This window comes from Rhinoderma darwinii, unplaced genomic scaffold, assembly GCF_050947455.1.
Source record: "Rhinoderma darwinii isolate aRhiDar2 unplaced genomic scaffold, aRhiDar2.hap1 Scaffold_2851, whole genome shotgun sequence".
NCBI lineage: Eukaryota > Metazoa > Chordata > Amphibia > Anura > Rhinodermatidae > Rhinoderma > Rhinoderma darwinii.
Genome location: NW_027463135.1, coordinates 8,442 through 29,198, shown reverse-complemented (window position 1 = coordinate 29,198; position 20,757 = coordinate 8,442). Strand labels below are relative to the sequence as shown.

The following is a 20,757-nucleotide window of genomic DNA, read 5'->3' as shown; positions in this document are numbered from 1 at the left end:
GCGGGCGTGCTGCTTAGGAGTTATGATAGAGACAGCGGGCGTGCTGCCCTGGAGTGATGATAGAGACAGCGGGCGTGCTGCTTAGGAGTGATGGTAGTGCCACACACAGAGATGGAGACATCAGGTTTAGGGAGGTTAGTAGATGGTGGGAACACAAGGAGCTCAGTTTTAGAAAGATTCAGTTTCAGATAGAGAGAGGACATGATGTTAGAGACAGCGGACAGACAATCACTGGTGTTCTGTATTAGAGCAGGGGTGATGTCACGGGAAGAGGTATATAATTGGGTGTCATCAGCGTAGAGATGGTACTGGAAGCCAAGTCTGCTGATGGTTTGTCCAATAGGAGCTGTGTAGAGAGAAAAGAGGAGCGGACCTAGGACTGATCCCTGAGGAACCCCGATATCAAGGGGAAGAGGAGAAGAGGTGGAACCAGCAAATGACACACTGAATGAGCGGTCAGAGAGATAGGAGGAAAACCAAGAGAGAGCCGCGTCCTGGAGGCCAATAGAGTGGAGCATGTTAAGTAGGAGTTTGTGGTCTACAGTGTCAAAGGCTGCAGAGAGATCCAAAAGAATCAGGAGAGAGGATTTACCGTCCGATTTAGCCGCCAAGAGATCATTTGAGACTTTAGTAAGGGCAGTTTCTGTGGAGTGTAGAGTGCGGAAACCAGATTGTAAGGGGTCAAGAATGGAGTTAGCAGAGAGATAGCGGATAAGGCGAGAGTAGACCAAGCGTTCCAGGAGTTTGGAGATGAAGGGCAGATTAGAGACTGGTCGGTAGTTGGCAGCGCTGGATGGGTCAAGAGTTGGTTTTTTCAATAATGGGTTTATAATGGCATGTTTAAAAGCGGAGGGAAAGATACCAGAGGAAAGAGAGAGGTTAAATATTTTAGTCAGGTGACTAGTGACAGCCGGGGAGAGGGACTGGAGGAGGTGTGAGGGGAGAGGGACTGGAGGAGGTGTGAGGGGACAGGATCACTAGGGCAGGTAGTAGGACGAGAAGAAGAGAGGAGCCTCGAGACTTCTTCTTCAGTTATTGGGTCAAATGCTGAGAGTGAAGTAGAGGGAGTGTGGGGGGGAAGAGGATCGATGTTACTAGGGGACTGGGAGATAATATCATGCCGGATGTTGTCAATTTTAACTTTAAAATAATTGGCCAGGTCTTCAGCACTGAGATCTGTGATTGGCGTCTGAACTTTAGGACTAAGGAGGGAGTGAAAAGTATCAAAGAGGCGTTTTGGATTATTAGATAGTGTGGAGATGAGAGAAGTGAAGTAGACTTGTTTGGCGCGGTGAAGGGCCGAGTTGTAAGTTTTGAGCATAAATTTGTAATGGAGGAAATCTGCATTTAAATGCGATTTTCTCCACAGTCGTTCGGCACATCTCAAGCACCGCTGAAGAAAGCGGGATTGAGGCGCGTGCCAGGGTTGTCGTCGTCTTTGTCGGGGGGCTCGGAGTGTAGGGGGGGCTGCTTCATCCAATGCATTTTTGAGAGTGTTGTTATAAAGTTTGGCAGCCAGATTGGGACAGGAGAGGGAAGAGATAGGGGACAATGAGGACTGTAGACTGTCTATAAGTTTCACAGTGTTAATGGCATGTAGATTTCTGTATGTCTGATACGTAGGGATGACCTGAGGAGGCAGAGAATATTTGATAGTAAAGCAGAGAAGATTGTGGTCAGAAAGCGGGAGAGGAGAGTTAATAAAGTCAGAAACTGAGCAGAGCCGGAAGAAGACCAGGTCAAGTGAATGCCCGTCTTCATGTGTAGGAGAGTTAGTAAGTTGTGACAGACCGAGGGACGAGGTTAAAGATAGAAACTGGGAGGCAGATGAGGAGATTGGGTTATCAATGGGGATGTTGAAGTCACCCATGATGAGAGTGGGTGTTTCAGAGGATAGAAACTGTGGAAGCCAGGCAGCAAAATGATCCAGGAATTGGCGGGGTGAGCCCGGTGGGCGGTAGACAACTGCCACTCGGAGGGGAAAAGGGTGAAAGAGTCTGAGGGTGTGGACTTCAAAAGAGGGAAATGTGAGTGAGGGGACCGGGGGAATGACCTGGAAAGTGCAGTGTGGGGAAAGAAGTATACCTACTCCTCCACCCTGCCTGTTCTCAGTTCTGGGGGCATGAGAGAACTGGAGACCACCATAAGATAGAGCAGCAGGGGAAGCAGTGTCAGACAGGTGTAGCCATGTTTCTGTAAGAGCCAGAAGGTTGAGAGAGTTAGAAAGGAATAAGTCATGAATAAAGGTGAGTTTGTTGCACACGGACCGAGAGTTCCAGAGAGCACAGTTAAAAGAGACAGGAGAAGACACACAAGGAATGGCAAGAAGATTTGCAGGGTTTCTATGTGTGGCAGGTAAGTGGTTGAGCTTGGCAGAAGAGAAGGGAGGGCCAGGGTTGGGAGAGATGTCCCCTGCAGCTAGCAGCAGGAGAATGGAGAGAGACAGCAGATGGTTCTGTGATTTATGAGAGCGTTTTTTATGTTGGGCAGTGGGATGAGATGGGTTAAGTTGACTGAGGAAAGTGAATAGTGAATGGGAGCTGTACATGGGTGAGGCCAGGATAGAAGGACTGATGCGGACTGTTTTTGAGCAAGTATTAAATGGGCAATAGGATTGCAAACCAAGAGCAGCTATAATGATGAGAGCGGTGGCAAACATGTTTGTTTACAGATAGTTAGAAATCTAATATTGAGAGCGTGGGCTAGTTTGTCTGGTTTGGTAATGCAGCTTACCTGTCACTGTGCAACTGCCATGTATAACTGCCATGTATAGCTGCCATGTATAACTGCCATGTATAACTGCCATGTATAACTGCCATGTATAGCTGCCATGTATAACTGCCATGTATAACTGCCATGTATAGCTGCCATGTATAACTGCCATGTATAACTGCCATGTATAACTGCCATGTATAGCTGCCATGTATAGCTGCCATGTATAACTGCCAGGACACTTTGACAGTATGACTTCTGCCGTCGTGCCCCCCTGCACGAGTGCCTTCCCCATATGCTACATCTAAATTTATAGGGGAGTAGGTGCTCAGATCTAGGCCTAATTAAGCTCGTTCAGCTATTAATCAAATCAACTAGACACATGAGGTTAAAAGCTCTGCAGAGATAAACAAATAAACTAGCTGGTCTGGATGATCATAAAACTTAACGACGATCAAACACTTTGACAAAACTTTGAGATAACATTAGACTATATAGCAAGACAGGAAAGCAGAGTACCATCAAATAAAAGTTTCAGCTTTTTGAAATGCAGCTACAGCAGGGATGAGGTTCATGCAGGAATGAAATGGATTATATACCTGTATGAAGAGAAGAGAGATGGATGTTAGATCTGTGCCATGTATAACTGCCAGGACACTTTGACAGTATGACACTTAGACAGAGATGACTACTACTAGTAGTAGTAGTAGTAGTAGTAGTAGTATGGGTAGTAGTAGTAGTATGGGTGGTGGTAGTAGTAGTAGTAGTAGTAGTAGTATGGGGTAGTAGGTAGTAGTTAGTAGTATGGGTTGTAGTAGTAGTAGTAGTATGGGTAGTGGTAGTAGTATGGGTGGTGGTAGTAGTAGTAGTAGTAGTAGTAGTAGTATGGGGTAGTAGGTAGTAGTTAGTAGTATGGGTTGTAGTAGTAGTAGTAGTATGGGTAGTAGTATGGGTGGTAGTAGTAGTATTGTAAGTAGTAGTAGTAGTAGTATGGGTGGTAGTAGTAGTATTAGTAGTAGTATTGTCAGTAGTAGTATTGTTAGTAGTAGTAGTAGTAGTATGGGGGTAGTAGTAGTATGGGTAGTAGTAGTAGTAGTTAGTAGAAGTAGTAGTAGTAGTAGTAGTTAGTAGAAGTAGTAGTATGTGGGTAGTAGTAGTAGTAGTATGGGGTAGTAGTAGTAGTAGTAGTAGTAGTAGTAGTAGTATGGGGGTAGTAGTTAGTAGTAGTAGTAGTATGGGTAGTAGTGGTAGTAGTTAGTAGTAGTAGTAGTAGTAGTATGGGTGGTGGTAGTAGTAGTAGTAGTTTTTAGTAGTAGTAGTAGTAGTATGGGGTAGTAGTTAGTAGTATGGGTAGCAGTAGTAGTAGTAGTAGTAGTAGTAGTAGTAGTATGGGTAGTAGTAGTATGGGTAGTAGTATGGGTAGTAGTAGTAGTATGGGGTAGTAGGTAGTAGTTAGTAGTATGGGTTGTAGTAGTCGTAGTAGTAGTAGTATGGGTAGTAGTATGGGTGGTAGTAGTAGTAGTAGTATGGTAAGTAGTAGTAGTAGTAGTATTAGTAGTAGTATTGTCAGTAGTAGTATTGTTAGTAGTAGTAGTAGTAGTATGGGGGTAGTAGTAGTATGGGTAGTAGTAGTAGTAGTTAGTAGAAGTAGTAGTAGTAGTATGGTAAGTAGTAGTAGTAGTAGTAGTAGTATGGGTGGTAGTAGTAGTAGTAGTAGTATTAGTAGTAGTATTGTCAGTAGTAGTATTGTTAGTAGTAGTAGTAGTAGTATGGGTAGTAGTAGTAGTAGTTAGTAGAAGTAGTAGTAGTAGTAGTATGGGTAGTAGTAGTTAGTAGAAGTAGTAGTATGTGGGTAGTAGTAGTAGTAGTAGTAGTATGGGGTAGTAGTAGTTAGTAGTAGTGTTTGTGAATTCTGTGATGTGACTGGTAGCAGTGTTAGTGTTTTCTGTGAATAGATTCATAGTAGCGTCTTAGGATTCTGGGATGTACTGCTAGTAGCAATGATGGGGTTTATAGTCATATTAACCGCCACTGTTGGTGCTTTATCTCTTCTATGAAGGAGCGCTATCTGTGGTCAGAGCATTAGACCGTGAAGAAACAGCTGAGTATAATCTGACCCTGGTGGTCCTGGATTATGGTTCTCCGCGTCTATCCAGTACTCAGACACTTTCCGTCTCGGTTCTTGATGTGAATGATGAGATTCCTACCTTTGAAAAAACCCGGTATGAAGGGAATGTGAAGGAAAATCAGGCTGCGGGCACGACCGTGCTGAGATTGAAGGCCGTGGACGGAGATCTCGGTGAGTAGAAGAAGTGAACGCAGGTTATTGGGGTCTCAATGTAAAGCTTCATCCTGACGACCTGATGTCACTTCATGATCATAGGACCTGGAGGACATATCACATATGGAGGGGTTACCGGGGACGAATTCTCACTGGATCCTGAAAGTGGAATACTAATTACCAAGAAGCCACTTGACCGGGAGAAAAATGATGTCTACAAGCTGACAGGTATATACAATGACCCACATCGCATACATCCAGAGCCGCTCTGCTACATATCTAGTGCCCTCACGCCACATTACTTGTTATAGCATATGCTCAGGATGGAGGTTCCCCACCGAAGGTGTCCGAGATCAAGATTCACGTCACTGTTGGAGATGACAATGACAATGTTCCCATATTCGAGAGTGACAGCATTTTCCTTGAAGTTCCTGAGAACCAGGAGCCAATTACACTATGTGTTCTCCGAGCCTGGGACCCGGACACAGGGAGCAATGGACGGCTACAATATCATGTGATAGGTAAGTGTCCCTATGTCTTACTGCAACTCGTCACCACAGAACATGTTAAGCGGGTTATTATATGATTACTTATCTCCGGTTCCTGACGCCACATTCGTAAGACGGTCCAGTCATGTCTCTAAACTTTCTTTGCAGATGGTGATCAATCACAAGACTTCTCCTTAGATTCTTCAACTGGAGCCCTCTCAACGTCTAGAGCATTGGACCGAGAGTCTGTGTCAGAGTACCAGCTGACTGTGCTGGTCCATGATTCTGGTGACCCATCCCTCAGTGCCTCCACCACTATCACTGTCTCTGTGCTAGATCTCAATGACAACTCTCCTACCTTCTCAGCATCATCTTTCAATGCAGAGGTTCCTGAAGGAGCTCCTGTTGGAAGTTTGGTTCTGAAATTGACAGCCCTTGATCCTGATTATGGTTCGAATGGGCGAACTACATTCCACCTGTCTAATGGTACTCAGGGAGCCTTCCATATTGACCCTCTTACTGGACATATCACAACAGCAATTCAGCTTGACCGTGAGCGGCGGGCTGCTTATACCTTCTTGGCATGGGTAATGGACTCTGACCCATCTGGACCACGCAGTGCAGAAGCTAGCGTGACAGTTATAGTAAAGGATGTCAATGATAATCCTCCAGCATTTTTACGTAGTCCGTTTCACTTGAATCTGTCTCGTAACACTCCCACCAAGAGGACTTTGGCTGCAATGAGAGCAGAAGATAAGGATGCCGGGGCCAATGCTTCCATCTTATACAGGTTGGCACCAAATTCTGGAACAGGACGCTTTTCTGTGGACCCTTATACCGGTGAAATACGTCTGCTAGAACCTCTAGATGGGATGAGCCAACGAGAACGCACTGTTTTTGTACAGGCCTCAGATCTTGGTGAACCACCACTATCCACCACTGCTGTTCTTGTCATACATGTACGTGAGGAGGCACCACGGGGTCCACGATTCCCAAGAGATGCCAATGAGTTCAGTTTATCTGAGAACAGTCCCCAAGGTAAGTGGATATAAAAAAAACTCAACTGCAGTAATAGAGTAGGACAGTATGAGTGTGACTGTTCACTGCAGGTCAGTTGTTTATGTGTGGCCCTTAAGAGCAGGAAACAATGAAACAAGCCAAAGGGCTATCCAATTATTTTATCTAAGAATCGGCAGCTATTGCTGGTGGATGTGCCCAGCACTAAACATGGGCCACCACCTACCAATAATTCATGACTGCAAGACATTCATCCCCACCTCTGTTATAGATACGACTACTGATAGATAAGGGGCTCTATACCCAATAAAGAGAAAACTGGGGGAACCTCATGTACTTTTTAATTTGCCTGTTGTTAGGATAATAACTACTACTTTCCTATAATAGGAATATTACTAACGTCAAAGTAATGGGCTAAGTCAAGTAATGAGCAGGGTTCAGTAATTAGTAGAGTTGAGTAATGGGTAGAGCAGAGTAACAAGTAGAGTAATGGGTAGAATAGAGTAATGGGCAGAGTATAATAATGGGTAGAGTATAGTAATGGGTAGAGTATAGTAATGGGTAGAGTATATTAATGGGTAGAGTAGAGTAATGGGTAGAGTAGAGTAATGGGTAGAGTATAGTAATAGGTAGAGTATAATAATGGGTAGAGTATAGTAATGGGTAGAGTATAGTAATGGGTAGAGTATAGTAATGGGTAGAGTAGAGTAATGGGTAGAGTATAGTAATGGGTAGAGTAGAGTAATGGGTAGAGTATAGTAATGGGTAGAGTAATGGGTAGAGTAGAGTAATGGGTAGAGTATAGTAATGGGTAGAGTATAATAATGGGTAGAGTATAGTAATGGGTAGAGTATAGTAATGGGTAGAGTATAGTAATGGGTAGAGTAGAGTAATGGGTAGAGTATAGTAATGGGTAGAGTAGAGTAATGGGTAGAGTAGAGTAATGGGTAGAGTATAATAATGGGTAGAGTAGAGTAATGGGTAAAGTATAATAATGGGTAGAGTATAGTAATGGGTAGAGTATAGTAATGGGTAGAGTATAGTAATGGGAAGAGTATAATAATGGGTAGAGTATAGTAATGGGTAGAGTATAGTAATGGGTAGAGTATAGTAATGGGTAGAGTATAGTAATGGGAAGAGTATATTAATGGGTAGAGTATAGTAATGGGTAGAGTATAGTAATGGGTAGAGTATAGTAATGGGTAGAGTAGAGTAATGGGTAGAGTAGAGTAATGGGTAGAGTAGAGTAATGGGTAGAGTATAATAATGGGTAGAGTATAGTAATGGGAAGAGTATATTAATGGGTAGAGTATATTAATGGGTAGAGTATAGTAATGGGTAGAGTATAGTAATGGGAAGAGTATATTAATGGGTAGAGTATAGTAATGGGTAGAGTATAGTAATGGGTAGAGTAGAGTAATGGGTAGAGTAGAGTAATGGGTAGAGTATAGTAATGGGTAGAGTAGAGTAATGGGTAGAGTAGAGTAATGGGTAGAGTATAATAATGGGTAGAGTATAGTAATGGGAAGAGTATATTAATGGGTAGAGTATATTAATGGGTAGAGTATAGTAATGGGTAGAGTCGAGTAATGGGTAGAGTATAGTATTGGGTAGAGTATAGTAATGGGTAGAGTATAGTAATGGGTAGAGTAGAGTAATGGTTAGAGTATAGTAATGGGTAGAGTATAGTAATGGGTAAAGTAGAGTAACAGGTAGAGTCAATTAACCAGTAGAGAAGAGTAATGGGCAGGGTCGAGTAATGTGTAGAGTAGAGTAACCAGTAGAGTACTAGGCAGAATAGAATAATCGGTAGAATAGAGTTAGCACAGTAGAGTAAAGGAAAGAGTGGAGTCAAGGCTAAAGTAGAGTAATGGGTAGATTAAAATAACAGGCAGAGTCAAGTAACCAGTAGAGTAATTATGTTGTTGTACAGACTGCGCACGGTTACCAAGATACTTGATGATCTGATTAAGAAGCAAAACAAATCTGATCTCTGTCACTAATGTCATCGGCGCTGCTCCTCAGGTCAATGGGTTATAGTGCTGCTTCCCCTAAATCTGCTGAATTATTGTCATATTTCATATTTTATAGGCTCAGTGATTGGATCCGTAAAAGCCTCACACAATGGCGGCTCTTCTGGAAAAATCATCTACAGCATCCTGAGTGGAAACGAAAATGGAGCATTCACCATCAACACAAATACAGGTGAGAACCCTGACCCACCACTAAAGGTATACAGAGAATAATCCCCACCATAGTAATATCCATAGCAGAGATCCCTACACTAATAATATACAGATAATAATCCCCACCATAGTAATATCCACACTTTCTGGGCTGTATTAACCCTTCCGCTTCCCCTTCTGTCGCTCTATATTAACCCCCTCTGGTTCCTCTCCAGGGCAGGTCTCGGTGCTGCATTCGGCGTTCCTGGACTTTGAATCGAGCCCTCGCCATAAACTGGTGGTCCAGGCGGAGACATCGCAGTTTTTCGCCTTCACCACCGTCACGATCCTTCTGCAGGACGCCAATGACAATGCCCCTCGCTTTCAGCTTCCGTCCTACACGGCGTGTATCCGGGAGGGACAGGCGGATGGAAGTCGCATTATACAGGTAAGAGCAGGCGGTGAGGTCACTGGGGTTCTAGATTTCTGCCCCCCGATAATCCCATGGTAAGAGGTAATAGCGGATTCTTCTGATTCCAGGTCCTCGCTGAAGATCCGGACCAGGGAGTGAACGGTCAGGTCACCTACATGTTTGAGGCGTCTCAGCCCATGAAGGATTTGTTTCGCATTGACCCCCACTCGGGCGTTGTCTCCACTGCTGTCATTTTGGACCGTGAGATCTGGTCTGAGGCTCGGTGAGTGAATTCACTGGACACATTTTTGGACCCTCCAGGGGGCAGAATCAGCTGTTATATGTGTGTCACATGAGGAATAACTCCATTTCTGGCCATTATAGGACTTGTATTCTGCATTATTCAGCAGTTTTCTCCTCTCAAATTCTCAGTTGGCGCAGAGCTACTGCTATCATGTCTTCTATACACTGCACACATAGATCCATGTATATATATATATTATATATATATATATATATATATATATATATATATATATATATATATATATATATATATATAGTAGTAGTATCATACAGGGGGGGTGTGTGTGTGTGTATATATATATATATATATACACAGTGTATATATATATATATATATATATATATATATACGCTGCAGTATGGAGGAGATTATACAGCAGTAATGAGCAGTGAAGATGATCCAGCACTACATCTTTTTGTGTCTTTTTCACTCAGCTCCTGCACCCCCTCCCATCTCCATAGACTTGAATGGGTAGCATGTCTGTGTCTTTCTCTCTCTCTACTCCCCATTCCTTCTCCATAAACTTCTATTGGCAGCATGTCTGTCTCTCTCTCTCTCCTTGCTCCTTACTCCCCTCCATTCTCCCTAGACTTCTATCTGCAGCAGTCTCTGTGTCTTTCTTTCCACCTGCTCCCCCTCCTTCACCCCCTCCAATCTCCATAGACTTTTATCGGCAGCTGTGTCTTTCTTTCCGACAGCTCCCTCCTCCTTCTCCCCCTCCAATCTCCCTAGATGTCTATTGGCAGCTGTGTCTGTATCTTTATTTCCACCTGCTCCCTCCTCCTTCTCCATCGACTTCTATCGGCAGCTGTCTGTGTCTTTCTATCCACCTGCTCCAACCTCCTCCTCTCTTCTCTCTATAGACTTCTATCGACAGCAGTGTCTGTGTCTTACTCCCCCCCTGCTCCCTCCTAGTGCTTCCTTGTAATGCCGGGGTAGGGAGACAGACAGGTGAGCCCTAATCTACCCGCCACTCAGTCCCTGCCTACTTGCACGGCCCGTCCTAGGTGACGGCGTACAGCTGGGCGACGGTCCCTACGCTCAATAAGTGCACGACAGACAAACAGACGAGGGTACACAGAAGCTAAGGGAAATGGGGCAGTTTCCCACGGCAACACAGTGAGCAACAAGAGTAGTGGACGAGCCGAGTCAAACCAGGAGTGCACGAGGTACAAATCGCAGAGCAGGAGCGTAGTCAGTAAAGCCAGGGTCAATATGGAGCAGAGGACAAAAGTACAAGCAGCAGCAGAGCCAGGAAACCAGACAGAATCACAGGCAAAGGAGCAGGAAATGCAGGTATAAATAGACAGAGGGCAGGAGCTAGCTCCGTCGTCTGGCCAGGCTGTGATAGGCTCTCCCACTCCTCAGCCTCCGAGCCTGAGTGGTAGATGATTGAGTCACTCTATCAGACTTAGGAGCAGGTGCAGACTGACTAACCACGGGCGTCGACACAGAAGCTGTGTCTGGCAGATCCTTTACATTCCTCCTATGCATGTTCTGTGATAGATAGATAGATAGATAGATAGATAGATAGATAGATAGATAGATAGATAGATAGATAGATAGATAGATAGATAGATAGATAGATAGATAGATAGATAGATAGATGATAGATACACATGTCTAAGCTCAGTTTCTGCATGCAGTCTGATAATTGTACATTGCTTGTGTCTCTTTCCAGGTTGGTGGTCACAGCGATGGATCGGGGGTCCCCTCCACTCACTGGATCGGCAACGCTCACTCTGTTAGTGATGGATATAAATGATAATAGTCCAACTATTCCCCTCCAGCTGGAGCTCAGTGTCCGGGAGGGTAAGTGAATAGATTTTTATTCTAAAGTCTCCCTATAAAAGTCCTTATCACTTAATACCATGAGTTATATTACGAAAAGATCGGCCTAAGCCAGCAGCTCGCCACCTATAATCAGGCCCTCCTCTATAGTATCAGATTGTGTGTACGCAGCTCTAGGTGTGTGTGGAGAGAGACGCCATTATATCCTATTCTAGAAGGTGTGACCGCCAGTAAAGTCACCCAGAATGTAAGACTGATCCCCCCCCCGGCTCAGCCAGTTGTCCTGCAATGTTGATCCAGAAGAAGCGGAGACCGGCATAAGTCACAAGCCGATATTTCTCCTCTTCGCGGTGATTGCGGCCCCTGGACCCGGTGATTGCGGCCCCTGGACCCGGTGATTGCACCCCCTGGACCCGGTGATTGCGCCCCTGGACCCGGTGATTGCGGGCCCTGGACCCGGTGATTGCGGCCCCTGGACCCAATGATTGTGGCCCCTGGACCCTGTGATTGTGTCCCCTGGACCCGGTGATTGTGGCCCCTGAACCCGGTGATTGCGCCCCCTGGACCCGGCGATTGTGGCCCCTGGACCCGGTGATTGTGCCCCCTGGACCCGGTGATTGTGCCCCTTGGACCTGGTGATTGGTCTATTTTGGTCTTTGTAAGGCGGTGCTGCGCTCATTCCTGGGGGGTCAGACAGGGACATATGATGGAGAATTGACTTCATCCTCATGCTTGTCCATGCTTGTCTACAGATGCTCTCATTGGGTCAGAGATTGCTCAGGTGACAGCCAATGACGTGGACTCTGGCCCCCCTTTGTGGTACCTTCTGACCATAGATGGGTCTCCGGGAAGCACTTTCAGCATCTTCCGTTACGGTGGGCAGATACGGCTTACCGAGCCCCTGGACTATGAGGAGCGGGCATCCTATACTTTATCAGTACAGACATCAGACGGGAAACACCAGACAAGGGCAGATGTGCGACTGACTCTACAGGATGTCAACGATAACGCCCCGGAGTTCAAACAGAGCTTATACCAGGTATCACCCCCGCCACATGTCCCCCGGGGTGACCCCCTGCCACATGTCCCCCGGGGTGACCACCCCCCACCACATGTAGCCCCCGGGGTGACCCCCCCCACCACATGTCTCCTGGCATGACCCCCCGCCACATGTCCCCCGGGGTGACTCCCGCCACATGTCCCCCGGGGTGACCCCCCGCCAGATGTACCCCGGCATGAACCCCCGCCACATATACCCCCCGGGGTGGCCCCTTGCCACATGTCCCCTGGGGTTACCCCCCCGGCACATGTACCCCGGGGTGACCCCCCACCACATGTCCCCCGGGGTGACCCCCCGCCACATGTACCCCAGGGTGACCCGCTTCTGGCTGCTTTATGTGGAGGATCCTCTGCTTATTGGTCCCTCCGGTGTTATAGATGTGACAGTAATGAATCATTTCTACCCATCAGGTCACAATTCTAGAACACACTGAGGCGCGGACGCCGCTTATCACTATTTCTGCCACTGATCGGGACTCCGGGGAGATGGGCAGAGTCACTTATAAAGTGTTGTCTTCTGGTCCCGGCGCCTTCCACATCGATCCAGATAATGGTAATATAACAATCCAGCCCCAATCCTGCGCTTTACAGGCCCGTCCTGCACGGGAAAAATAAGTGCACCCCACGGAAAGTCTGAGATTCTTCAGAATACGTGAGCACAACAACATGTAGATTCATTCACGGATAGAAGTGAAGGAAAAATGATAAGAAAGTGACTTAAAGAGGCTGTCACCAGATTCTCACATCCCTATCTCCTATTGCATGTGATCGGCGCTGCAATGTCGAGAACAGAAACGTTTTGTTTTAAAAAAAAACATTCATTTTTGGCCAAGTTATGAGCTATTTTATATATATGCAAATGAGGTTTGAAATGGACAACTGGGCGTGTTTACGTGTATGACGCTGACCAATCAGTGACCAGTCAGCATCATACACTCCTCTCCATTCATTTACACAGCAGCGATGTGCAGCCGCATACACAGAGATTAACGTTAATCAAGTGTCCAGATAATGAATACACATCACCTCCAGCCTGGACGTCATGTGTATTCACAATCCTGACACTTCTGAATCTTTTCTGTGAGATTTGCAGCAAGGGAAACGAAATCTCACAGAAAAGAGTCAGCAGGTGTCAGGATTGTGAGTACACATGACGTCCAAGGATTACAGCCAGGGGGCAATACCAGGGATTACAGCCAGGGAGCAATACGAGTGATTAGAGTCAAGGGGGCAATACCAGAAATTACAGCCAGGGGGCAGTACCAGAGATTAGGGCATTTACTTTTTCCATTGTAGAAAATGTCATTACTGTGGATTTTTTGTTGAATGTTTGAAATCACTTTGTTCTTGTTTTTTTCCCTCCATCTTTATATTCTGGGGATCAGATACGGAGATGTCCACAGATGGTAACTTGCCGTGGGGTGTACTTACTTTCTTACATGACTGTAGGATTCCTGTGGTGATAGATTTGTCATTAGACACGTACGTTCCTCTTGTTCCGGTTTTGTGTCTGGTCAATTACCGGTTTCTCATTCTTCTATTTTCAGGGACCCTGTTCACGTTGCGGCCCCTGGAGCTGGAGACGTCGCGGGCTGTGGTGGAGGTGCTGGTAGAAGCTCGAGATCAGGGATCCCCAAGTCTTTCCTCTCTTGTAATGGTGCAGATTCTGGTTCTGGATGTTAATGACCATGTCCCCACTTTCCTCCAGCAAGAATACTCTGCTGTGGTCCCGGAGGACCTCCCGCTCAGCAGCACCATCTTGATTTTAGAGGCCACGGATGCAGACTTGACCCCAGAGAATTCAGTCCTGGATTACACCATTCTGAGTGGGAATATTGGTAACGTCTTCCAAGTCCAGAGTGCCGTGCGCTTCTGGAATGGGCAATTTCAGCAAATTGGTTCAATCATCTTAACAGATAGTCTGGATTTTGAGAGCACTCACTCCTATAATCTGACTGTGGGCGCGTCTGATAGGGGTGTCCCCCAGAGAAGTCGCTCTGTCCATGTACTCATCACTGTACTGGACGTTAATGATAACCCTCCGGTATTCCCACGGCCGGATTACACCGTACTTCTTAGTGAAGCGGCACCTGTTGGCTCGGAGGTGCTCCGGGTATTGGCGCAGGACTCTGACACGGGTCACAATGGGCTGGTGCATTACAGAATCACATCAGGGGATGAAAGTCGACTTTTTCACATCAATGAAGCAACAGGAGCAATAAAGCTGGTGCGTCAGCTGGACAGGGAGCGGGAGGCCGTGCATGCACTGGTAGTCCTGGCGTTCGATGGGCACGGTGGCCTGGTACATTTTGCTCTTGCTCCTGTCACTGTGGAAGTTCGTGACATCAATGACAACAAGCCTTACTTTCCAGTACAGATTCTGACCACGAGTATTCGGGAAAACCAGCCGGCAAACACTTTACTTACCATCATTCATGCCATTGACCTGGACACAGGAACGTTTGGCCAGCTGCTATATACCGTGCTAGAGCTTCCGGCAACAGAACCGGGACTACTGACTGGAAAAGATGTATTTTCTGTGAACAGGACGTCAGGAGAACTGCTGTCCCGGCAAAGCTTCGACTATGAGCGCAGCAAAACCTTCAACATGATAATCAAAGCAACAGACGCCGGCAACTTCTCTGCTACAGTCACGGTGCAGGTTCTGGTGACCGGAGAAGATGAGTACGACCCCGTATTTGTTGCCCAATACTATAATTTTGAGGTGCCAGAAAGCGCTAACAAAGGCCAGATTATTGGCCAGGTGCAGGCAACGGACGAGGATGAAGGCGCTGACGGGCTGGTCTTCTACTCCTTTTCTAAACCATCACCCTACTTTGGAATGAATGAAACGACGGGTCAGATCTATCTGAAAGTAGACAGTCAGAGACACCGCTCTGGTCGCTCTAAAAGAGAGACAAGGGAAATGACTCTGGAAGTTCATGCTCACAGCCCCCTCCCAGCATCACGTGTAGCCGTGGCCCCGCTGACGGTGGACATCACACACACCTCTTTTGGTTTGGCCCCTGATCTGAATCTACTACTAATTGTATCTGTCGCTTCATCATTGGCCGTAGTTGTGGTTTTAGCTGCAGTTGCAATTATTCTGGTGGTCTGCAGGTCCCGGGGGATGCAGAAGAAAAGTGAAGAAGCTGATGCCCAACTGGACACTTTACAAGGAAGTTCCCTACAGAGAATGGGGCACGATAAATCAGCACTGGGTAGTGGTGACCGGATTTATCACCAAACTCTTCCAGGTTACTCTATGGAATCTTCCACTGTGGATGGATCTTATACTAGAGGGGGGTCTCTAGATCCCTCGCATTCGAGTGGCCGGGGATCAGCTGAAGCGGCAGAAGATGATGAGATCCGCATGATCAATGAATACCCTCGCGTTGCAAGCATCACCTCCTCTATGCAAGAACACATGTCTGCACGCGGTCCAGACTCCGGTATACAACAAGATGCTGACCAGCTGTCTGATATCTCCTGTGACCCCTCTATGGACAGTGGACAATGGTTTAAGAACAAAAAGGGTTCTGGTCAGGCGACACTCTATCGAGATGACAGTGGGGGAGGGGGTGCGTTTATGGGGGTGGGGTGTGGGCTCAGTATGTCGCACCCAAAGGACTATTCTTTCCCTGAAAATGGCAAACCATCAGTAGAAGGATCATTAACAGCTATTGTTGCGAGTGATGAGGAGTTACGTGGCAGCTACAACTGGGATTATCTGCTGAACTGGTGTCCCCAGTTTCAGCCATTGGCCAGTGTGTTCATGGAGATTGCGCGACTCAAAGATGAGTCGGCATTAAGAAAACCTTTCCAGCCAAAACCAAAAGCAATTCCTCAACCTCGTATTGATCCCCCTCCTCTTATTACATCTGTTGCTCACCCAGGGGCCAAGACTGTGCCGCCTAAGCCTGCGGTGGGCAGAACCTTCCCTAACTTCTCCTCCCTACGCCGTTCTCCTATAACCCATGAAGCTTCTCTGTCCTCCTCTGTCATTCCACCTAGCTTCTCTCCATCGTTGTCTCCTCTAGCCGCACGCTCACCGGTTGTTTCCCCATTTGGTATCTCCCAGGGCCCATCCGCCTCTGTCCTCAGTGCAGAGCATAATCTTGACCCTTCTGGTGATGGGGAACTAAGAATTTAATGAGATCAGTGAAAGTGGAGGATAGAGACACATAGGGAAAGGAAGAGTCTGAGATGGTGAGGATGATTCTTGTGGTAAGAGACTAAAAGTTTAAAGACCATAAAGTCTGCAGAGTATGAAGCCCAATGCCATAGAATGTGAGGGGCCCAGGACCGACCCCTCTTAGATGTTCTCCGAGGCCATGTTGAAGGATAGTCCTTCTATGATGTTTCATCAGAGGTTCCCTCTGTTGACCAGGGGTTGGCAGCTCCATGATTCTTGCCGCACGTGACACTTGAGACTTGTAATGTCAATGCTCCACGCGGCCTTAATGTTGACCGACACGCAGTCCTGCCCCAGACGGGCAGCTAGCTTCTTTTTTTTACATTTTCTACATATCAGGCGGGACCTGCTCACCAGCAGCTGCACACAATCCGCAAGGGCTGAGCCATATCCGGATCACGGGACCTTGACATGACATATAATCTCAGTCCTGTGAGCCTGACCAGATGTGTGACCTAAGACGGACGATGGATTAAGGAATGTTTGTTTACATGAAAGTGATAGATGACCGGTAGATGAGTATTATGTGGGCACCTCATGGCAGAGACTGGGGATAGTATTTAGGAAGTTTGCTGTTAGGTGTGGAAGTGATGGTATTGGATACAGGTATCATTTGCTCACCTCTCTATAGAGGAAGGAATTAGGATTACCAGGATTTGCTGCATGTGCTACACTACAACCCCCAACATGACCCGACCACTGGACATGACCTAATACAACTCTATTATACTCTATACATAAACACTACAACCCCCAACATGACCCGACCACTGGACATGATATACTACAACTCTATTATACTCTATACATAAACACTACAACCCCCAGCATGACCTAACCACTGGACATGATATAATCCAACTCTATTATACTCTATACATAAACACTACAACCCCCAGCATGACCCAACCACTGGACATGACATAATACAACTCTATTATACTCTATATATAGAACACTACAACCCCCAGCATGACCCGACCACTGGACATTATATAATACAACTCTATTATACTCTATACAGAGAACACTACAACCCCCAGCATGACCCGACCACTGGACATGACCTAATACAACTCTATTATACTCTATACATAAACACTACAACCCCCAACATGACCCGACCACTGGACATGACATAATACAACTCTATTATACTCTATATATAGAACACTACAGCCCCCAACATGAGCCGATTACTGGATATGACCATACCCTACACCCCCTGACACAACTGTATAGAATATCTTCAGTCTACAGTAATGGACAAGAGACACAAACATCCGGAGCTGTAATTCATGAAGACGTCACATTGGGGCGGGGGACGTACATGAAGTCACTTTAACTTGGAATTTAAACATTTTTGCTAGACAGGGTCCGAAAAGTGGTTATGGGGGCACTACAGCTGCCATACAGTGTTGGTTTCAGAGGTTTCTGGGGGACTTGTCTTTCCGGATGATAACACCCATCATTTATCGCTCTTCCCCTTGAAGCGCGGTCTGGGCTTCTATTAATGACATGCAGATCTCTGCACCATGAACGACTTTCTGTACAATATACAAAAATGGTGACAGCGCTCTGCGAACCCCAATGCCACCTGAACACCATAAATAAATAATAAGTGTGACTGTTGCAGGTCCTTACAATAGGGAGGTGCTTACAATAGGGAGATCCTTACTATAGGGAGGTCCTTACAATAGGGAGGTTCTTACAATAGGGAGGTCCGTACAATAGGGAGGTCCTTACAATAGGGAGGTCCTTACTATAAGGAGGTCCTTACAATAGGGAGGTCCTTACAATAGGGAGGTCCTTACTATAGGGAGGTCCTTAGCGTCTGACCACGACTAAAAAAATCCAATACAGATGAACTTTTCTGCAGATCGCAGCCCCCGGTCAGCAGGATACGCTCTCAACCGTTCTTATTGACTTACACAATCTCCGGCGATTGCTCGTTTATCCCCGTTGTTTGCTCGCTCATCTGCTGATCGCTGCCATGTTTGCACAGGGAAATTACGGCAACAAGCGTTCTATGAACTAATGATCTGCCCGATAATCGCCCCGTGTAAAGGAGCCCTTACTAGGTAATATTTAATGGATGGACGTGTCTCGCACAGCGGGAGACTGCCAGCAACTGGATATCGGGGGTTCTGGAAATGGTTTTGCTCTCACTATGCAATGTCATCCAGGTTCTTGTGGTGTCCGTCCTACAGCCAATAACCGGCCACCACGTGTATAATAAAGACTTCCTTGTCCCGTCGGTCTGACACATGGGTCTTCTCAGACCAAGCAATAAATCCACGTGTTACATGAAGAGTCCTTCACAGTCCCCAGCCTTGTATGTACGGTACTAATCATGAGGAAGAAGCGTGCGTTGTCTATTATTGAGTGGCCATTGTGTGTCGCTGTCCACCTCTGAGGAGCCTCTTCATGCCGGCCGCTCACATAGATATTCATTGGTCTTTAGGACTCTCCTCCCGCTCCCTGTGTCTCTGTAGTCGTAGTCGGAGGTCAGTTCCTCTTTTTCCTTCTTCTCACCACGAGACGTTGAGGGAACTTCTCTCATATCACAGAGCCGGTGCCGTGAATTCTTGGCATCTCCACTCCTGTACTATTGGCCAATGAATGCCATAATCTGCTAGTGGCATATACAGCGGATATTCCCCATAATGCACCTGTAGTGGACGCGGACTCCTCTCTATTCCCTGTATGAAGACGCTGCTTCTCAGTAGATGATGAGGAGATTAATAAGCTACCTGTAACTATTATACTGTCAGTATTACCCCCCCCCCCCCCCGCTGCACCAGGTCATTATAACCCCGACCCTTAGAAGCACCGTCAGTATTACAAGTATTTATTTCAGTGTCAGTTTTACCCCGACAATTCGACATCTGTAATTAGCGAAATATTATCCTCCCAGCTCACAGTGAAGGTACAACTATGTATATGACTGGGGGAGGGGTTCATAAAAAGATGTCCGGTCTATGGCAAGAAGTGAGGACCCGTTTTTCATGTTGTAACACCCACTAGGGGGCGCAAGAAAGACCGGCTGCTATAGACCAGACCACCACATCTCCTGTGTCCTAGTCTTTATGGTCATCCACACCGAATGTTAACATTTCAGAGCCTCAGGTTCAGTCATGTAAGGATTACTGGCCGGGAACATTTCTCGTAATCTCTGCTCATCCCCCACCAGTCACGGCTCCGTACCCTCGCACATCTGCAGCCCCTCAGCGTTACAGCCAGCAGACATGTCTATGTGTATCTCAGAAACGTATTTATTGTACTCCAAAAAAACAGCTGTGTCGCTTCCTTTGTATTTAAGAAGAATATGTTGGGGTGATTGGGGCGGGGGAGGGGGGTTGTGAGGATTATTGTATTACAGGGTGGATACTGGGCACAAGGGACACTGCTATTTACCCGACTTCTCCCTTTGTGTTACCAGTTCACAAGTGCCAACTTTTATACAAAACTCCTTTTTAATGTGGAAATCTCTTTGTAATAAAATAAATGAGAATTGACAACTCCAGCGCCTCCCTGTGGTGGTTTATCACAATCCGTCTCGGAAGAACGGAAAGAACGTCTATCATCACCATGCTTCTTATTATGTCTCCGGAGCCCAGATTATAGAACTAGATAATCAGTGTCGGACGGGAGTACCTTGAGCCCACCAGACGAAAAACTTCATGGGGCCCCCTGTCAGCTTTACAGAAATAATGTGACCACGATTGTGTAGTAACCAAAGACCGATATTACTCCACACAGTGACCATATAGTGGTAGATACCAGTCCTACACCGGAGCTCTGCAGACCATATAATATTACACCATACAGTGACCATATAGTGGTAGATACCAGTCCTACACCGGCGCTCTGCAGACCATATAATATTACACCATACAGTGACCATATAGTGGTAGATACCAGTCCTACACCGGCGCTCTGCAGACCATATAATATTACACCATACAGTGACCATATAGTGGTAGATACCAGTCCTACACCAGCGCTCTGCAGAACATATAATATTACACCATACAGTGACCATATAGTGGTAGATACCAGTCCTACACCAGCTCTCTACAGACCATATAATATTACACCATACAGTGACCATATAGTGGTAGATACCAGTCCTACACCGGCGCTCTGCAGACCATATAATATTACACCATACAGTGACCATATAGTGGTAGATACCAGTCCTACACCGGAGCTCTGCAGACCATATAATATTACACCATACAGTGACCATATAGTGGTACATACCAGTCCTACACCGGCGCTCTGCAGACCATATAATATTACACCATACAGTGACCATATAGAGGTA

General features: G+C 46.3%; 1 protein-coding gene across 1 annotated transcript; it reads left to right on the top strand.

The window, feature by feature from the left end:
* Nucleotides 1–4,771: 4,771 nt before the first annotated feature.
* LOC142703604 (protocadherin-16-like) lies at nucleotides 4,772–19,950 on the top strand (the record flags this gene model as incomplete). The annotated part of the gene is made up of 11 exons (XM_075848244.1): nucleotides 4,772–5,011; nucleotides 5,096–5,221; nucleotides 5,305–5,514; nucleotides 5,650–6,519; nucleotides 8,590–8,703; nucleotides 8,900–9,111; nucleotides 9,204–9,358; nucleotides 11,064–11,194; nucleotides 11,926–12,212; nucleotides 12,644–12,785; nucleotides 13,780–19,950. Coding segments are annotated over 11 exons (5,093 nt in total), but the record flags the coding sequence as incomplete, so codon positions are not given.
* Between the last annotated feature and the right edge of the window lie 807 nt (nucleotides 19,951–20,757).